This window comes from Theropithecus gelada, chromosome 7a (genome assembly GCF_003255815.1).
Source record: "Theropithecus gelada isolate Dixy chromosome 7a, Tgel_1.0, whole genome shotgun sequence".
NCBI classification, from domain to species: Eukaryota; Metazoa; Chordata; class Mammalia; order Primates; family Cercopithecidae; genus Theropithecus; species Theropithecus gelada.
The window spans coordinates 37,237,078-37,256,437 of NC_037674.1; the positions used below are offsets into that span (position 1 = coordinate 37,237,078).

General features: G+C 36.4%; 1 protein-coding gene and 1 pseudogene across 3 annotated transcripts in view; one reads left to right on the top strand and one right to left on the bottom strand.

The window, feature by feature from the left end:
- Positions 1-19,360, bottom strand: part of VPS13C (vacuolar protein sorting 13 homolog C) — a 194,147-nt gene that overhangs the window by 38,412 nt on the left and 136,375 nt on the right. For both annotated transcript variants that reach the window (XM_025389713.1, XM_025389712.1), the window contains 5 exons: positions 17,486-17,590; positions 16,623-16,787; positions 14,971-15,099; positions 14,257-14,390; positions 12,519-12,645 (listed from right to left, as the gene is read on the bottom strand). In XM_025389713.1, the coding sequence (XP_025245498.1) occupies positions 12,519-12,645; positions 14,257-14,390; positions 14,971-15,099; positions 16,623-16,787; positions 17,486-17,590 (660 nt within the window). The remainder of the gene's footprint in view (positions 1-12,518; positions 12,646-14,256; positions 14,391-14,970; positions 15,100-16,622; positions 16,788-17,485; positions 17,591-19,360) is intronic.
- LOC112627451 lies at positions 5,920-7,695 on the top strand (annotated as a pseudogene). The gene has a single exon (XR_003120180.1). The product of XR_003120180.1 is annotated as a phosphoglycerate kinase 1 pseudogene (transcript).

Sequence of the window (19,360 nt, forward strand, 5' to 3'; positions counted from 1 at the left end):
TTGAAAAATTCTAACCATCAAAATGACATAAATTATGTTATAATCTATTTTAAAATATACTCACAAATTATTTTCAAAAACTAAGACTAATAGTACGTAGTTTTTTAATACCTTAGTTTGAATAACCAATTGAGTGCTGAAAGGGCACAGAGCAGGATTTTCAAGAGGATACTCTGGTGGCACCAATGCAATAAGATGATTATTTGTCTCCAAGCTGGAGAACAGAATGGTTCAGAAGTTTTATCAGAAATGTAACCTTAGGCCAGGTGTGGTGGCTCACGCCTATAATCCCAGCAATTTGGGAGGCTGAAGCGGGTGGATCACCTGAGGTCAGGAGTTCGAGACCAGCCTGGCCAACATGGTGAAACCCCGTCTCTACTAAAAATACAAAAATTAGCCAGGCATGGTCGCGGGCGCTTGCAATGCCAGCTACTCAGGAGGCTGAGGCAGGAGAACTGCTTGAACCCAGGAGGCAGAGGTTACAGTAAGCTGAGATAGCGTCACTGCACTCCAGCCTGGGCGACAGGAGCGACACTATATCTCAAAAAAAAAAAAAAAAAAAAAAGAAATGTAACCTCGGACAAAACCAGCCTAGCTTATTTTTATGTTTTCGTGATCTATGACATAGGAAATATTTATGTGAATCACACTGGCGAAGCACTTAAAATGTATGTAGCACTTAAAAATATAAGGCTTTATTTGGTCAGTGTTTTCAGAGGTTAAAATAATAAATTCTACTTTATTCTAGGTTTAATGAAAATAGAACAGTTCATTTCAATAAGCAGTACAAGTACCTACTATGTACTTTCCATCCCATGCTTTCCAGGGGAGAAAACAAAAAACAAAAACAACTGAAGTTACCAAGAGCATAAGAACAGTTGAGCGTCACTAACGTTCAAAATTTACTAATGCTTTCAAGGTATATTATATGATCAAAGAAGCCTGCCTAGTTTTTTTATTCTAACAAGAGATCAAATTTTCAAACATACCTATTAAGAAGGTGAATTCTGTATCTGTAAACTACAAAATGTGCTATGTATCTTAGTTCACAGTTATTCTTCCAATATTATTTGACTCTTGTTTTTCATCTATTTCTTGTGTTAAAAATTAAATGAAGTACAATAAAATATCCCCAGGTGATTGTGTTTCAGTTAATTTCTAGCATTTTAAGTTTTACATGTTGATGCAATACTATTCATTGCATGAAGGTTTATGGCTATCACTCCTTCTTTGTCATATTATCATTATCTATTTAATAATTTTGCTTTGAAATGGTCAGAAATTAAAATCAACAGAGGGTGATACCTCCAAAATGGAAAAGTAGAAGCAATGTGGCTTCACTCTTTATCACAGAAAACCAAACATAAACTTCCAGTGCCAAGATTATCACCAGCAATATCCCAGAACTTGAACCTGAGGCCGACACAATTCCTGGAGCCACAGAGAAGAGAAAAGCTCCACGCAGATGGTAAGAGAAATGAATTTCTCTACCTACAATGCCTCTCCCCAAATCTGCTTGGCACTGCATGCAGGAAATTCCTCTTCGGCTCACCATTTCTACACTGGATAAAGTGAGATCAAAGCAGAAAGCCAGCTTCCCCACATCTTGGGTTTTCTTGCAGGAAAACCACTCCTGACTCAGCCCATGGGAAGCATCACAAGTGCCTTAGGAAGAAAAACCCCCAATGGAGGCTACAGGCAAAGATGGGAAGCAGGATTAAAAACTCCAGCCCAAGAATTTCTGCTCTTTATTTCAGCCAAAGGAGGCACCTATTCAGAGTGGCTGTTCAGCAGCACAACATTGTGGGAGGCACAGTCCATAAATCTTCTGAGGAGGAACCACTGGGCAGCCTTCCTACATAGCTGGGATATCCCCTTTGAGATGCAACCCCCTCCCCACCACTGGGGACAGTACTGCCAAATGTTTCTGAGAACTGAAGCAAACCAGGACTTATGCCACCATCTAGTGCTAATAACAGGAAGCAGTAATCTAGGATAAAGGAGACCCACAGGCAACTGCAACCGACCTCTAAGCAAACATACTCTAGAAAGACCAAAACAAGCCAGAGAACAAACACTGGAATAAATAAACAATCCTTCAGTGTAAAGCCATAGACACGTATCCACAAAAAGAAACAGCAAGCAGGGAACCATGGCCTCCCCAAATAGACAAAGCAAAGTGCCAGTGACAAACTCTGATAAGACAGCCACGTGTGAGTTCTCAGATCAAGAATTCAAAGTAGCAATTCCAGGAAAGTCAGCAACTTCCAAGACAACACAGAAAAACAATTAAGAAATTTATCAGAGAAACTGAAACAGATTGAAATAATAAAATTAAACAGAAATGCTGGAATGACTAAATAAATTTGCTGAACTGAAAAATGTATTACAGGCTCTCAACAGCAGACTGGGTCAAGTAGAGGAAAGAATCAGTTAGCTCTAAGACAGGCTCTTGGAAAATACACAGAGTAGAAAACAGAATAAAAATGAGCAAAGAATGCCTGCAAAATATAGAGAATAACCTCAAAAGAGCAAATCTAAGAGTCACTGGTGGTCAAGAGACAGGTGAGAAAGAGCAAGGGGTAGAAAGTTAATTAAAGAATTTATAAGAGAAAATTTTCCCTATTGGAGAAAGATAGAAATATACAGGTAAAGGTCATAGATCACCAAACAGATTCAATCCAAATAAGACTACCCTAAGGCATATAATAATCAAACTCTAAAAAGCCTGTGACAAAGAGAGGACCCTAAAAGTGACAAAAGAAAAGAAGCAAATAACATATAAAGAAGCTGCAATTTGTCTGGCAACTGACCTCTCAGGAAACCATGCCCTGCAGGAGGCACTGGGACAACATATTCAAAGTGTTGAAGGGGAAGAAAAACCCTGCAAATGAAGAATATTGTATCCAAAAAAGCTACGTTTCAAACATGACAGAGAGATAAAGTTTTTACCAAACAGAAGCTGAAGGAATTCATTACCTCTAGACCCATCTTACTAAAAATGATAAAAAGAGTTCTTCAATATGAAAGAAAATGATGTTAAAGTGAAAAAAAAATTGGAGGCATAAAACTCACTGATAAAACTAAGTACACGGACAAATTCAGAATAATCTAACACCATAATTGTGGTGTATAATCCACTCATATATCTAGTATGAAGACTAAAAGACAAATCTATCAAAAATAATAATAATTACAGCAACCTCTTAATATAAAAAAGGTATAAATTGAGACAACAGAATGTCAAGATGTATGGGGATGGACTTAAAAGTGTAGCGTTTTTAGTTTTTCCTTTTTGGTTTCCTTGTTTTCCTTTCTGATCAAAGTCAAGTTGTCATTTGTTTAAAATAATGTATTGTGTCTATAAGATGTTTTTTGTAAGCCTCATAGTAACCACAAAGCAAAAACCTATAATAAATACACAAAAAATACAAAACAATTAACTAAAAACATACTGTCAGAGAAAAACCACTTAACCGTTAAGGAAGACAGTAAGAAAAGAAGAAAGAAAGAGGGGCATTATAAAAGAATCAGAAAGGCTGGGCGCAGTGGCTCATGCCTGTAATCCTAGCACCTTGGGAGGCTGAGGTGGATGGATTGCCTGAGGTGAGGGGTTTGAGACCAGTCTGGCCAACATGGTGAAACCCCGTCTCTACTAAAAATTCAAAAAAATTAGCCAGGTGTAGTGGTGTGCACCTGTAATCCCAGCTACTAGGGAAGGCTGAGGCAGGGGAATTGCTTGAACCAAGGAGGTGGAGGTTGCAGTGAGCTGAGATCGCACCACTGCACTCCAGCCTGGGCAACAGAGCGAGACTCCGTCTCAAAACAAAAAACAAACAAACAGAAAACAGAAATCCTATAACGAAATGGCAGTAGTACATCCTTAGTTATCAATAATAACAATGAATGTAAATAGACTAAATTCTTCAATTAATAGAAATGGAGTGGCTGGGTAAATAAAAAAAAATAGGGCACAACTATATGTTGTCTACCAGAAACACACTTCACCTATAAAGACACACATAAGGTGAAAGTGAAGGGATAGGAAAAGATATTCCACACAAATGGAAACCAAGAAAAAAAGAGTAGGAGTAGCTATACTTACATCAGATAAAAAAGATTTCAAGGCTAAGATTGTAAAAAGAGACAAAGTCACTATATAATGATAAAGAGGTCAATTCAGCAAGAGGACATAACAGTTGTAAATATATGTACCCAACATCAGGGCAGTCAAACATATAAAGAAAATAACAACAGATCTAAAGGAAGAGATACAATATTAATAGGGGACTTCAACACCCCCACTCTCAGTAATAGAGAGATCATCCAGACAGAAAATCAACAAAGAAACACTGGAGTTAAACTACACTTTAGACCAAATGGACCTAACAGACATATACAGAACATTTTATCCAACTGCTGCAGAATATACATTCTTCTCATCAGCACACGGACCATATGGTAGGCCACAAAACAAGTCTCAAAAAATTCAAAAAAGTTGAAATTATATCAAGTATCTTTTCTGTCCATAATGGAATAAAACTGGAAATCAATAATAAGAGGAAGTTGTAAAGTATAAAAACACATAGAAATTAAATAATATATTCCTGAAAAATAAGTCAATTAAGAAATTAAGAAGGAAATATAAAATTTTCTTAAAACAAATGAAAATGGAAACACAATATATCAAAATCTATAGGATACAGCAAAAGCAGCATTAAGAGGGAAGTTTACAGCAATAAATGCCTATATCAAAAAATAGAAAGATTTCAAATAAACAGCCTATCAATATACTTTAAGAATCTAGAAAAGAATAAACCAAAACCAAAATTAGTAGAAGGAAAAAATAATAAAGATCAGAGCAGAAATAAATAATATTGAGACTAAAAAACACAAAAGATCAAAGAAACAAAAAGTTTTTTGAAAAGATAAAATGGACAAACTTTTAGTTAGACTACAAAAAAAGAGAAAACCTCAAATAAATAAAATCAGGCATGAATAAGGAGACATAACAATTGATACCAAAGAAATACAAAAGGATCATTGGAGACTGTTTTGAACAACTATCTGCCAACAAATTGGAAAACAGAAGACAGAGATAAATTTCTGGACACATACAGTCTACTAATAATGAACCCTGAAGAAACAGAAAACCTAACTGGAAGACATCATGTTAAGTGAAATAAGCCAGGAACAGAAAGTTAAACACTGCATGTTCTCATTCATATGTGGTAGCTAAAAAACAGTTGGTCTCCTGGAAGTAAAAATTAGAACAGCAGATACTAGAGGCTGGGAAGCATAGGGAGAAGTGGGGATAGGGAAAGATTTCTTAAACGATACAAAATTACAGCAAGATAGGAGGAATCAGTTTTAGTGTTCTACAGCATTGTAGGATGACTATAGTTAACAATATTATTATATAGTTTCATATAGCTAGTAGAAAAATGATGCTGAATGTTCCCAACACAAAGAAATGATAAATGTTTGAGATATGAATATGTTAACTACCCTGATCTAATCACTATATATTACAGATATAGCACAACATCATTATGTACCCCATAAGTACGTACAATTATTATGTGTCAATTTTTAAAAATTATTTTAAAAGAAACACAAAGCCTGAGCAGACCAATAACAAGTAACAAGATCAAAGCAATAATAAAAAGTCTTCCCTCAAAGAAAAGCCAAGACCTGATGGCTTCACTGCTGAATTCTGCCAAACACTTAAAAAAATGAACCAATAACCATTCTACTCAAACTCTTCAAAAAAAAAAAAAAAATGAAGAGCAGGGAATACTTTTAAACTGATTTTACAAGGCCAGCGTTAACCTATTACTAAAACCAGACAAAGATATAACAATAACTACAATCTTCAACAAAATACTAGCAAACAGAATGCAATAACACATTAAAAAGATCCATCACATTCTTCTCGTCTCCCGAGTGCAAGTCTGCAGCAGGCTCCCTGGTTGTCCGAATCACTGACCTCTCTTCCCAGCTATATTTCCAAAATGTCGCTTTCTAACAAGCTGACGCTGGACAAGCTGGATGTTAAAGGGAAGCTGGTCGTTATGAGAGTCGACTTCAATGTTCCTATGAAGAACAACCAGATAACAAACAACCAGAGGATTAAGGCTGCTGTCCCAAGCATCAAATTCTGCTTGGACAATGGACCCAAGTCGGTAGTCCTTATGAGCCACCTAGGCCGGCCTGATGGTGTCCCTATGCCTGACAAGTACTCCTTAGAGCCAGTTGCTGTAGAACTCAAGTCTCTGCTGGGCAAGGATGTTCTGTTCTTGAAGGACTGTGTAGGCCCAGAAGTGGAGAAAGCCTGTGCCAACCCAGCTGCTGGGTCTGTCATCCTGCTGGAGAACCTCCACTTTCATGTGGAGGAAGAAAGGAAGGGAAAAGATGCTTCTGGGAACAAGGTTAAAGCCGAGCCAGCCAAAATAGAAGCTTTCCGAGCTTCACTTTCCAAGCTAGGGGATGTCTACGTCAATGATGCTTTTGGCACTGCTCACAGAGCCCACAGCTCCATGGTAGGAGTCAATCTGCCACAGAAGGCTGGAGGATTTTTGATGAAGAAGGAGCTGAACTACTTTGCCAAGGCCTTGGAGAGCCCAGAGCGACCTTTCCTGGCCATCCTGGGTGAAGCTAAAGTTGCAGACAAGATCCAGTTGATCAATAATATGCTGGACAAAGTCAACAAGATGATTTTTGGTGGCGGAATGGCTTTTACCTTCCTTAAGGTGCTCAACAACATGGAGATTGGCACTTCTCTGTTTGATGAAGAGGGAGCCAACATTGTCTAGGACCTAATGTCCAAAGCTGAGAAGAATGGTGTGAAGATTACCTTGCCTGTTGACTTTGTCACTGCTGACAAGTTTGATGAGAATGCCAAGACTGGCCAAGCCACTGTGGCTTCTGGCATACCTGCTGGCTGGATGGGCTTGGACTGTGGTCCTGAAAGCAGCAAGAAGTATGCTGAGGCTGTCACTTGGGCTAAGAAGATTGTGTGGAATGGTCCTGTGGGGGTATTTGAATGGGAAGCTTTTGCCCGGGGAACCAAAGCCCTCATAGATGAGGTGGTGAAAGCCACTTCTAGGGGCTGCATCACCATCATAGGTGGTGGAGACACTGCCACTTGCTGCGCCAAATGGAACACGGAGGATAAAGTCAGCCATGTGAGCACTGGGGGTGGTGCCAGTTTGGAGCTCCTGGAAGGTAAAGTCCTTCCTAGGGTGGATGCTCTCAGCAATACTTAGTACTTTCCTGCCTTTTAGTTCCTGTGCACAGCCCCTAAGTCAACCTAGCATTTTCTGCAACTTCACTTGGCATTAGCTAAAACCTTCCATGTCAAGGTTCAGCTAGTGGCCAAGAGATGCAGTGCCAGGAACCCTTAAACAGTTGCACAGCATCTCAGCTCATCTTTACTGCACCCTGGATTTGCCTACATTCTTCAAGATCCCATTTGAATTTCTCAGTGACTAAACATTGTGCATTCTAGAGTGCATATATTTATATTTTGCCTGTTAAAACAAGTGAGCTGTGTTAGCTTAGTTCTTTTTTGATGTAGGCTATTATGATTAGCTTTGTCACTGTTTCACTACTCAGCATGGAAACAAGATGAAATTCCATTTGTAGGTAGGGAGACAAAATTAATAATACATTAAATAAACAATAAAAGTGTCCACTGGAAAAAAAAAAAAAAGGTCCATCACTATTATCAAGTAAGATTCATCCTAGGGATGCAAGGATGGTTCAACATATGCAAACTAACAGGATACATGACATTAATAGAATCAAGGACAAAAACCACATGATCATTTCAACAGATGCTAAAAAAGCATTTGAAAAAAACTGATATTGCTTTATGAGAAAAGCTCTCAACAAACTAGGTACAGAAGGAACATATCTCAAAATGATAAAGGCTATATATAACAAACCCACAGCTAACATCATACTGAAGAGGGAAAATTTGAAAGCCTTTCCTCTAAGATCTAGAACAAGACAAGGATGCCCACTTTCACCATTTTTATTTTACATAGTGAAGTCCTAGTCAAAGCCCTTTGGCAAGAGAAAGAAAAAAAAGGCATCCAAATTTGAAAAAAAAAAAAAAAAGTCAAATTATCCTTATTCACAAACAACATATTATATTTAGAAGAACCTAAAGACTCCACACACATTAAAAAAAAAGAAAAACAAAACAAAACCTAACCAAACAGATAAATTTGGTAAAGTTTCAGGATATAAAATCAGTATATAAAAATCAAATGGCTGGGCACAGTGGCTCATGCCTGTAATCGCAGCACTTTCAGAGGTCCAGGCAGGTGGATCGCTTGACCTCAGGAATTTGGGGCCAGCCTGGGCAACATGGCAAAACTCCATCTCTACAGAAAAAAAAAAAAAAGCTAGGCTTGATGGTGCACAACTGTAGTCCCTGATATTCGAGAGACTGAGGTGGGAGAATTACTTAAGCCTGCGAGGTTGAGACTGGAGTGAACCATGATCACACCACTGCACTCCAGCCCAGGTGACAGAGCAAGACTCTGTCTCCAAAAAAAAAAAAAAAAAAAAAAACCAATTGCATAGCTTTATGCCAACAACAAACAAACTAGAAAAGAAATCAAGAAAGCAATACCATTTACAATAGCTACAAAAAAAAAATATATGTAAAATACCTAGGAATAATATTTGACCAAAATGTACAAAGCTATGAAAACACTAATGAAGAAAATAAAATAGGACACCAAAAAATGAAAAGATATCCCTTATTCATGGTTTAAAAGAATTTAATATTGTTAAAATATCTCTACTACCCAAAGCGATCTACAAGACCAATGCAATCCCTATCAAAATACCAATGATATTCTTTACATAAACAGAGAAAACCTAAAATTCATATGGAACCTGAATAGCCAAAGTAATCCTGAGCAAAAAGAATAAAGCTGGACACATCACACTAACTGACTTCAAAATATACCAAAGCTATAGTAACCAAAACATTATGGTAATGGCATAAAAACAGACCAATGGAACAGAACAGACAACCCGGAAATAAATCATGCATTTACGGCCAACTCATCTTCAACAAAGGCGGCACGAGAATATACCAGAAAAAGATAGTGTCTTCAATAAATGGTGCTGGGAAAACTGGATAACCATATGCTGCAGGAGAATTAAACTAGACCCCTACCTCTTGCCATATTAAAAAATAAAACTGAAATAGATTAAAGACTTAAATCTGGGACCTGATACCATAGAACTATTTAAAGAAAACACTGGGGAAATGCTTTGGGACACTGGTCTAGGCAAAGACTTTTTGGATAAGACCTCAAAAGCACAATCAACACAAGTAAAAACATATAGGATTACATCAGGCTTAAAGGCTACACAGTAAAGGAAACAATCAACAGAGTAGAGACAATATACAGAAAGAGAGAAATTATCTGCAAACTGTCTAATAAGAGATTAATAACCAGAAAACATAAGGAACTCAAAATACTCCACAAGCTTGGTGGAGTGCTTTGAATTCCTTAAAAAAAAAAAACCTGATTTAAAAACAGGCAAAAGATCTGAATAGGCATATCTCAAAAGAAGACATACAATGGCAAACATGTATATGAAGAAATGTTCAACATTACTAAACACCAGGGAAATGCAAGTCAAAACCACAATGAGATTATCTCACCCCAGTTAGAGGCTTTAATTAAAAAAAAAAAAAGATAGATGTTGGCATGGAAGTAGAGAAAGGTGAACACTTGTATAGTGTTGATGGGAATGTAAGTAGAGCTACACAGAAAACAGTATGGAGTTTCCTCAAAAAACTAAAAATAGAACTATAATCCAGCAATTCCATTGCTTGGCATATACCCCAATGAAAGGAAATCAGTATATTGAAGGGATATCTGCAGTCCCACATTCTTTGCAGCACTATTCACAGTAGCTAAGATATGGAACCAAGCTAAATGTCCATCAATAGATGAATGGATAAAGAAAATGTGCTACATATACAGAATGAAGTATTATTCAGTAATAAAAAATTACTGAAATTCTGTCAAATATTGCAGCAAAATGGATAGGACTGGAGGTCATATGTTAAGTGAAGTCAGTCAGGTACAGAAAGACAAATAGCATGTGTTCTCACTCATATGTGGGAGCTAAAAAAAAAAAAAAAAAGTGTATTTTATTTTATAGAGAGTTGATGTTGGTTACCAAAGGATGAGAAGGGGATGGGAGGGAACAAGAGAGGTTGGTTAGTGGGTATAAAAATATAGTTAGAAGGAGTAAGATCTTGCGTTAGCTAGTACAGTAGGGTTACTATAGTTAACAATAATGTATTTTATAGCTCGAAATAGCTAGAAGAGAAGATTTGGAATGCTCCCAACATAAAGAGAAATGTTTATGGTGGTAGATATGCCAATTACTCCAATTCGATTATTGCACATTTTATGTATGTATCAAAATATCACATGTACCCCTCAAAAATGTACAACTATTATGTATGAATTTTTAAAAAGAAAGAAATTAAAATCAACAACTTTACTTTGTTTTTACTTCCATTTGCTTGTTAAATCTCTACCATCTCTCTTCATGGTTGTAATTTTCTGTTAGCGTGGCTGAAACAGAACTCTTGTAAACAACTTACAGTTAAATCTTATTTTTTAATTTAATCTGAATGTTTTTATCTTTTAATAGAATTTAAACCATTTTCATTTACTGACATAACTGACGGGAAGCATGGTCTAGTAGAAAAAGTTCACAGACTTTGAAGTCAGATAGATCTGATTTTGAATTCCAACCAGCAGTTCAAAGTTCCTATCATAAGAATTAGTGATAATATATAAAAAGCATCAATATATGATATGTCCTCAATAAAATATATCTGTCATTTATTATATACTTTCTTAGGTTTCTTTCTTTTACTGTAATGGCAAAGTTTTACTTATTTTCATTTTCTCATTGTTTTGAAATTCCTTTCTCACTGATTTGAGTTCTACTAATTGACAGCTTTTTTAAAAAGATATAATCTTTATCATTTCTTCAATAAAATTTAGGATTAAATGGGATATAAGTATATAGTATGCACAGAATATAGTTTCCCCTCTCCCCTTACACTTTATTTTGCTGTCTTTGTCTTTTATTTCACCTTGCTTTCTCTTATTTCATAGTATCATGTCTTTATAACTTAGTTGAGGATGCCAGGCATACATTTTGAAATGCTGCTTCTGGTCCTGTAGTAAAAAATTTTTCAGAGGTACAACTGCCCTCTGAATCAACAGGATAATGCTACCTTTTTCTAATGAAGTATTTTTTTCATAAAGTCCATGTTGGGATTTTTTCTGTTTATCATACTTAAATGAGGAAAGATCTGTGTAAACCTAGTGTTTGCCAACAATGTATGATTTTCTTTGAACTCCCCTGTCATGTCCACTAGGGCCTAAGCAGAACTCCCTTCTTTGATCAACTGAGTGGACAAGAACATGAACAATTTCCTTGCTTATAGCTCAATTTTCAATACGTGGCAGACTATCTGCTGACTGAGGTGGAATCACCCTCTCTTCCTACTGTCTCATTCGCTAACACCAAATAGAAGAGGAACATTAAAAACTGAAATCCCTGACCATGCTGTTAACAGAATTCTTCCTGGATCTGCTTCTGTACGCAGACCTTTATACCTTCCTCCAGAAGGTCATTGCCACCTTCTCTCTAGTATCTATATGCTACTTACTGGGAGCTACAGTCGCTGAGTAGTATCAAATATGAGGAGAGAAGAAATGAGGATAATTCAATAACTGCTGGCCACTTACCATTTTAAAGCAAAAGTCAAGAAAGACTTTTAACAGCTGGCATTATTGGACAATGAACAACGCACAATGACACTATATAAACTCTTTCATCATGGAATATATTCATACAGAAACTGGATGATCTATTACTAATGCAAGAGCAATTCCTATATCAGATGAGAGGCTGGTATATGAATTCTTCGGGCCCTTTCAGAGGCTAAGAGTCTAAAAAATAACATATTTTATCAACTCAGTTACCTAAATATTGTTTCAATAAATATTTCACTAAATTTCTTACATGCGATAATTTGCATCTATCAGACTCCATTAATTAACAAAATATATAGCTGTGCTTAGGAAAACATGCTTTAAAAACTCATAGCCAAAAGTGGCAGAGGTATGCTCAAAATAAAGTTGTTTTCAACTTAGTCTTACAATTCCTTCATTTTAAAATTGGTAAATAAAAAAGGTGCTTTACTGGCCTTTAGGTGGGCAAGATAAAGCAGGTCTATTTTTTAAAATTGTAATTAAATTACTTTGATTGATCTAATATAATATACTGGTTTGAACTACAGTATTTGCCATCTAAAGTCCAAAAGCTACTTATGCTGGAAATACTTCCAATTCACTTCTAGTTCAGTTAGGACAAGGAGTCATTGAAGATAGTTTCTCTACTTCCTTCACTGGTAGGTAACTCATAGAGCACTCATTCACATCAAATGATACCTTTAACAGATCATGTTCCCCAACATTTGCTGCATATGTCCATGTAAGTTTTCTGGTACCAGTAGGATCTGCCCAGGCAAAAAGTCGAGCTTGTCTTGGCAGCAAGACCATTTCTTCTGGTGACCCACTGAAACATGATGAACAGAGAGAAAATCAGTATTATCTTGGAGTTAAGAAATCCAAACCCGTAGTTTACTGAGGAGGGGATTAGCACAAAAGTCCTATGCAATTCCTTTGGTTAATAAAACACAACTCTACCTAAAAACAAGTACCCTAAAATGTCTAATAAATTAAAGGTTTTTAAGCTTGGGGAAACAGAATATTGCCCTTTCTGAAGCTTCAATGTACTCAGAATTGATCCAAGTGGAATCATACCAATGGAATTCATTAGGGTAAACAGATTGCCAGATCAGAGTCCACCTGTAGAAATGGCTGTGAAGAGTAAATATCTTTAGTAGCCGAACTTTCACTCAGTGCTTAAATTTAAACATATTTTTTACAGACAGGGTCTTCCTATGTTTCCCAGGCTGGAAAGCAGTGGCCATTCACAGGCAAGATCATATTGCACTACAGCCTCAAACTCTTGGGCTCATGAGATCCTCCTACCCAAGCCTCTCAAGTAGCTGTGACTATAGGTATGCATTACTGTGACCAGTTAAGCTTTTTAATCAAATAAAATACTTAAGATATATTATGGGCTGCAGCAACAAAAAAAATTATGTCCATACCATTACTACACAAAGTGTGGTCTGTAAACAAGCAGAATAAGCATTACCTGGGGACTTGTGGGAAATGCAAAGTCCAGGGCCCCATCCAAAAGCTACTGAATCAAAATCTGCATCTTAACAAGACTCCCAGGAGACTTTAAAATTGATTATTACAGTTTAAGTAAAGTATTTGTCCATTTAATGCAAAAAATATTCCAGAGAACTGGGAGAAAAAAAGTAATCCAACTAGGTTTTAATCCTAATCCGTACTTTTAAATCTCTCACTGGATTCACTCCATTAGAGTTAAGACTAGGGAAATCTTTAAGAAATTTACATATATACACACATTTATATGTGTGTATATATGTATAAATACATATACACATATATACATATGTTAATATAAATATACATAATTTTATAAATAAAATTATTCGATATTTTAAGGGCTTAAATTCTCCACCATTAAATAACGACATCATCCAAACCAAATGACAGCAAAGGCAAGAACAATGAAATTCCTATCAGCCAATGCTATACATTCAACATCACTATCTACTTATCATCTTCTCATTTAACCTTCTACTACCCCTACCCAAAAAAACTAAATACAGATTTATAGGAAAAGGGTCACTGAGCATTACCAAGTTACCAGGAAAGGGAATACTCAAACAGGTTCACTCCCTTACCTGCCATTTTGAAATTTAAAAAGCTCTAAAACCCCAAAGATTTTTCTGGAAGTTTGGTGTCAAAACTCATTTGGCAGCAAAACCTGACCTGAATTGATATGAAACTATTAATAATTTCTATTTTTCCCATTTGACGTGAATATTCATCAGTTTTGCTGCAGAAATATTAATGTGTTTACAGAGGGTTATCTCAAAACATGTAAGGATATTAGACATTAACACCACGTGTTCCGTATCACCTTTCTAAAATCTAAAAACATTCTGAATATGAAACCAAAGTGTTTCCCATTAGTTACTGTGAACCAATAAAAGTATTTCCTATTAACCGTTTTTTCTCATACCTCTGTTTGTATGTGAGGATGTCCCATGGTGTATGGTTCATTATCAAGGCAGGAGCAGATCCCTCATGGTAATCAGAAAAAGTTATGACAGTTGAATGTTCGGCAGTGTTTACATCCACCAAGATACCCCCATTCTATTGTAGGAAAGAAAAAAAAAAGTATGTTTGATGTACTGGTTTAATCTACACTTACATATGGAATTTCAATATTATGTAAAACACAAAAGCTTTGTTTTCTTTTTTCTTTTTTTTTCGAGACAGAGTCTCTCTGGAGTGCGGTGGCGCCATCTCAGCTTACTGCAGCCTCCGCCTCTGCCTCCCAGATTCAACCAATTATCCTGCCCCAGCCTTCCGAGTAGCTGGGATTACAGGCATGTGCAACAATGCCCAGCTAATTTTTGTACTTTTTAATAGAGATGGGGTTTCACCATATTGGCTAGGCTGGTCTTGAACTCCTGACCTCGTGATCCACCTGCCTCGGCCTCCCAAAGTGCTGGGATTACAGGCGTGAGCTTCCCCACTCAGCCTGTTTTCTTAAGTTCTTACTGAAAAGCAAACTGGCTCTGATCTGTTACAAATATATGTTGGCATTACATATTGACATAGCAGGACCTTCAAATAATTACCAGTAAATTTTGATAGCATGGTTTACTGAAATATCTCAAAGCAAATTTTAAAAATCAAAGACATTTTATTTTAAAATATGAAAACTTACCAGATCTTCTAAGCTCAATAAAGTGCCATTATCCTGTCGGTTATAGAAGAACGGTTTGGAAGATCCTTCACAGCCCACCACTCTCACACAAAGTTTGCCTGACAAATTTTCAGGCCAAAATGGAAGGCACTATAAATATAAAAGTTATTATCAGTCTTAAGGATAACACTGTAATATAATAAATAAGACATTAACTAATTAAATTTTCAATTCTGATTCTGATCTTGATTAAATTACTATGAAGCTTCTAAAAATATGTCCTCCACATCTCTTAGTAAGATTACTGACAATATAATGACTATGAAACCAAAGAAACTGCATCAGGAGAATACAGATATATTAGTCTATATGTATTTATGGTATAATTGCAGTATGAGAAACTGAAGAGTCTGTTGATTAAGAATTATAAAATTCATTATTATTTAAAAATTGTATTTAAAAATTATAATCTCATTTGCTTTTGTGTATATCCACTTTAATTCACTAATACACGATGAATTCTTTCACAGAGTATCTTATCCTAGATAAACCAGAAAGACAACTGAACGCAGAGGAAAGAACACCACAGACCTTGCTGGAAGTTCCGACACCATCCTCCTAGATGTCTGATATTAATCAGACCATATACTTACTTCTTTAAGCCTCAGTTTTTACTGAATATTTCATTCCTAACACAAAATGTCCTTCTGTTATAGAATACTAGGTAAATTCTATTTCTGAATAAAAAATACTACTGTAATCAAACCCACAGCAAAGATTAAAAAAAAAAAGAAGCATTTGTTTGTTGCTGAGTTTAAGGAGATCATTCTAAGTGTCTTGAACACACCACGCTCTTAGAGCTTTTGGTTCATATTGTAATTAGAATCCCTCCTTTTCAGTCTTTTGCTAAAAATTTTTAAAATAATTTTAGAATCTTTTTTACACAGTAGAAAGTGACCTTCATCCGGAGAGTCAGCTGGTTTGGTTGAAAACTCAGTCAAGATCAAGCACCAGTGCTCATCTTTGCACCTGTCCTCTTCTGGCACACATTCCCCCATTTGCTTCACCTCCTGGAATCTTACTGAGCATGAAGAGCTTAGTTCAAATCCCACCTTTTCTGTGAAACTTTTATCTTTTGATCTATAACACCATGATTTCAACTACCAATGACTTTATCAATCTTGGAAAAGTCTCCTTTTCAGTAAAGTGAGAGAGCGGAATTTTAGCTAATTTTCAAAGAAATTTCCAGCTCACCTATTCAGAAATTCTATAACCACCTATAACTTAGCATGTGCTATCTATCTCTCCATGTGCTGACTTTTACTACTCTTTTAAGACAATAGCTTCTTGAATATAGAGACATTATCTTGACTATGGAGACACCATATAATACATAATCTCTATGTACTTTTTACAGTACATAGCTACATTCTACACACATAGGAAGAATTAGAAAAAACTATTAATGATCTAGACTGGGCTAGTGTAAGTATTATCAAAACTTTTCTTCTTTTTTTAAAAATATAGTATGAAAAAAATCTTTCAAAGCTGGCTGTCATATTTCAACACATAAATATGATAGAGTCTGAAAAAGAGGTATATACAATTCTTATTTAGATGTCAATATTTACTTGTATATTTTAGGAACCAGTTGTAATAAAGAAAAATGTTACCTCTGAAGAAGCAATATAGTTCCATTTATTAGTTGGCATTGAGCCATCAGATGCAATCTCACCAACTTCTAGTTCTAAAGATGACTTGTTTGCAATGGTACAAAAGGGAGTCAGGGTAACTATTCGCGAAAGGTTGAAACTGCTCATTTTGATGCTAACACCAACCTGTGGAAAGGAAACAAGCTTATTTTCCAGTTTATTCAATGTCTTTGAAATACACACACATCCCCTCATTCACACACAAACTTCTTAACATATTTTAAAATAATAATTCTTAAATAAAGCAACTACAAGTTACATTCTACTACAGATTATCGTCTAAGAAAAAAAAATTTTAGTTCCTTAGTTTCGCTCCATCAGAAACAATTCAAGAAATATCAATTAGTAATTTAACGACTTGTAATGACAGACTTAGTATGTCTAGAATTCCCTACTTTTTAAAATTTCAAACATAAATTGCTTTATAATTAGTGTACAAGTTTTATTATCTGTTATTAGTAAAATAAAAATTTTGAAGTAGTAATAAAATAGGTTAATTGGCATCAGATTACTAAAATTTTCATACTAGTCAAATTTAAGATTTAAGAAATGTCTGGCAAGGGGTGGCATAGAATAAGGATTCTACCATACTGTGAATATTTACCAAGTTGCTCACTTGGATGGATTAAACTCACTGTCTTAAACTTAGACAAATTCAGGTTTTGCTCTGGTATCAGTGATCATAAAAATTTGTAGTGATAACAGCCCTCCCTCCACATTATCACTTTAAATTCAAATTTCTGTACACTTTAGGAGCCAACTTGTTTGTTGAACTGTAGAAAAGGTGAATGGAATCAAAGGTAAATGAGGAAGCAGAATCTTACCAGGTACTCCATATTGTTGGCAGGACACTTCACACACCCATAACTTCCCACTGTATCCAATGAGAAACTACTGGACCAGGCACTAGTTGAAATTTTTAATTGTACCTATACCAGAGAGCACATATCGTCATATAAGCAATCTAAAACACTATAATCATTTTATTTGAGAGAAAGTTGCTGGACTACTAGAAATTTCTTTAGTACTGTGGGACACAGAAAAATATAATCAAAGCCATACTGCAAACAGGTAACAGAGCCACAAAAAACTCTAGGGAATAATAAAACAAAAACATAGTTCTGACTTTCTCATTCACCTATGCAATGAGTATAGTAAACCTAGATACCAGTAAGATTCTGTATTGTTTTTAAGAAGAATTATAATGCAAAATGATGTTTTCCAGTGATAGACTTATGATACAGAGCTAACAAATCTTTAAAGTCTTAGCATATAGAGAATTTATGTCTTTAACATTATTCAGCAGACACTACATTAAAGACATTGTGATAGGCAGAATGGAAGACAATAGGACACAGTTCCTGTCTTCAATGAGCTTCCAAATAGACAGACTAGGAAATACATACTAAAAATTATGATACAAGACTCAATGGGATAAGAGCCATACAAGAGGCAAAAAATGCTATCGAGGTGAGAGGATAGTTTACTTCTGATTCTGGGATTTAGATAAAATTTTATAGAAGAGATCAAACTGTGCCCTTGTATTAATCTCACCCTCATCCATCCAATTAGTTTGTAAAAAACTTGAGGACAACTAGAGGTCAGACACATAAACAAGCAATTACAATACCACGTGTTAACCAACACTCAAAGAGAGTGGAGTTCCCAAAGCATCACCTGTTGGAAATGCAAAGTCTCAAACCATATCCAGACCTACTGAATCAAACTGTAGAGACAGGACCCAGTAATCAGCGTTTAAAACCCTTCAGGTGCCAGGTGCAGTGGCTCGCACCTGTAATCCCAGCATTTTGAGAGGCCGAGGCTGGCAGACCACCTGAGGTCAGGAGTTCAAGACCAGACTGGCCAACATGGTGAAATCCCATCTCTACTAAAAATACAAAAATTAGCAGGGTGTGGCGGCAGGCACCTGTAATCCTAGCTACTTGGGAGGTTGAGGCAGGAGAATTGCTTGAACCCGGGAGGTGCAGGTTGCAGTGAGCCAAGACCGTGCCATTGCACTCCAACCTGGGCAACAAGAACAAAACTCCATTTCCTTTTTTGTTTTTGTTTTGTTTTGCTTTTTGAGATGGGGTCTCACTCTGTTGCCCAGGCTGGAGTGCAATGGCTCGATCTCAGCTGACTGCAACCTCTGCCTCCCAGGTTCAAGCGATTCTGCCTCAGCTGCTCGAGTAGCTGGGATTACAGGGGCCTGCCACCATGCCCAGCTAATTTGGTTTCACCAGCTGGTCAGGCTGGTCTCGAACTCCTGACCTCAGGTGATCCACCAGTCTCGGCCTCCCATAGTGCTGGCTGGGATTACAGGTATGAGCCACTGAGCCTGGCCAAAACTCCATCTCATAAAAAAAAAACAAAACTAAACAAAACAAAAAAAACCTTTAGGTGATTCTAATATACACTGAAATTTGAGAACCACTACTCCTATAAGAACACGGATGGGATGTCTAGGCCCATTTTAAATGGTTAGAAAATCTTCATATATATCAGGCTTGAGCAGAATGACAAATGAACAGCAGATAATCAGGGATGATGAGGAAGACAGAAAAAAAAAACAGGGAAAGAGGCACTGTAGGCAAAGGGTGCAGCATATACAAAAGCCTAGAGGTGAGTCCTTGAGAAAGTGTGTGATGAGGGATACCAAAACATGAGCCTGAAGAGGAAAGAAGGGACCAGAGCATAAA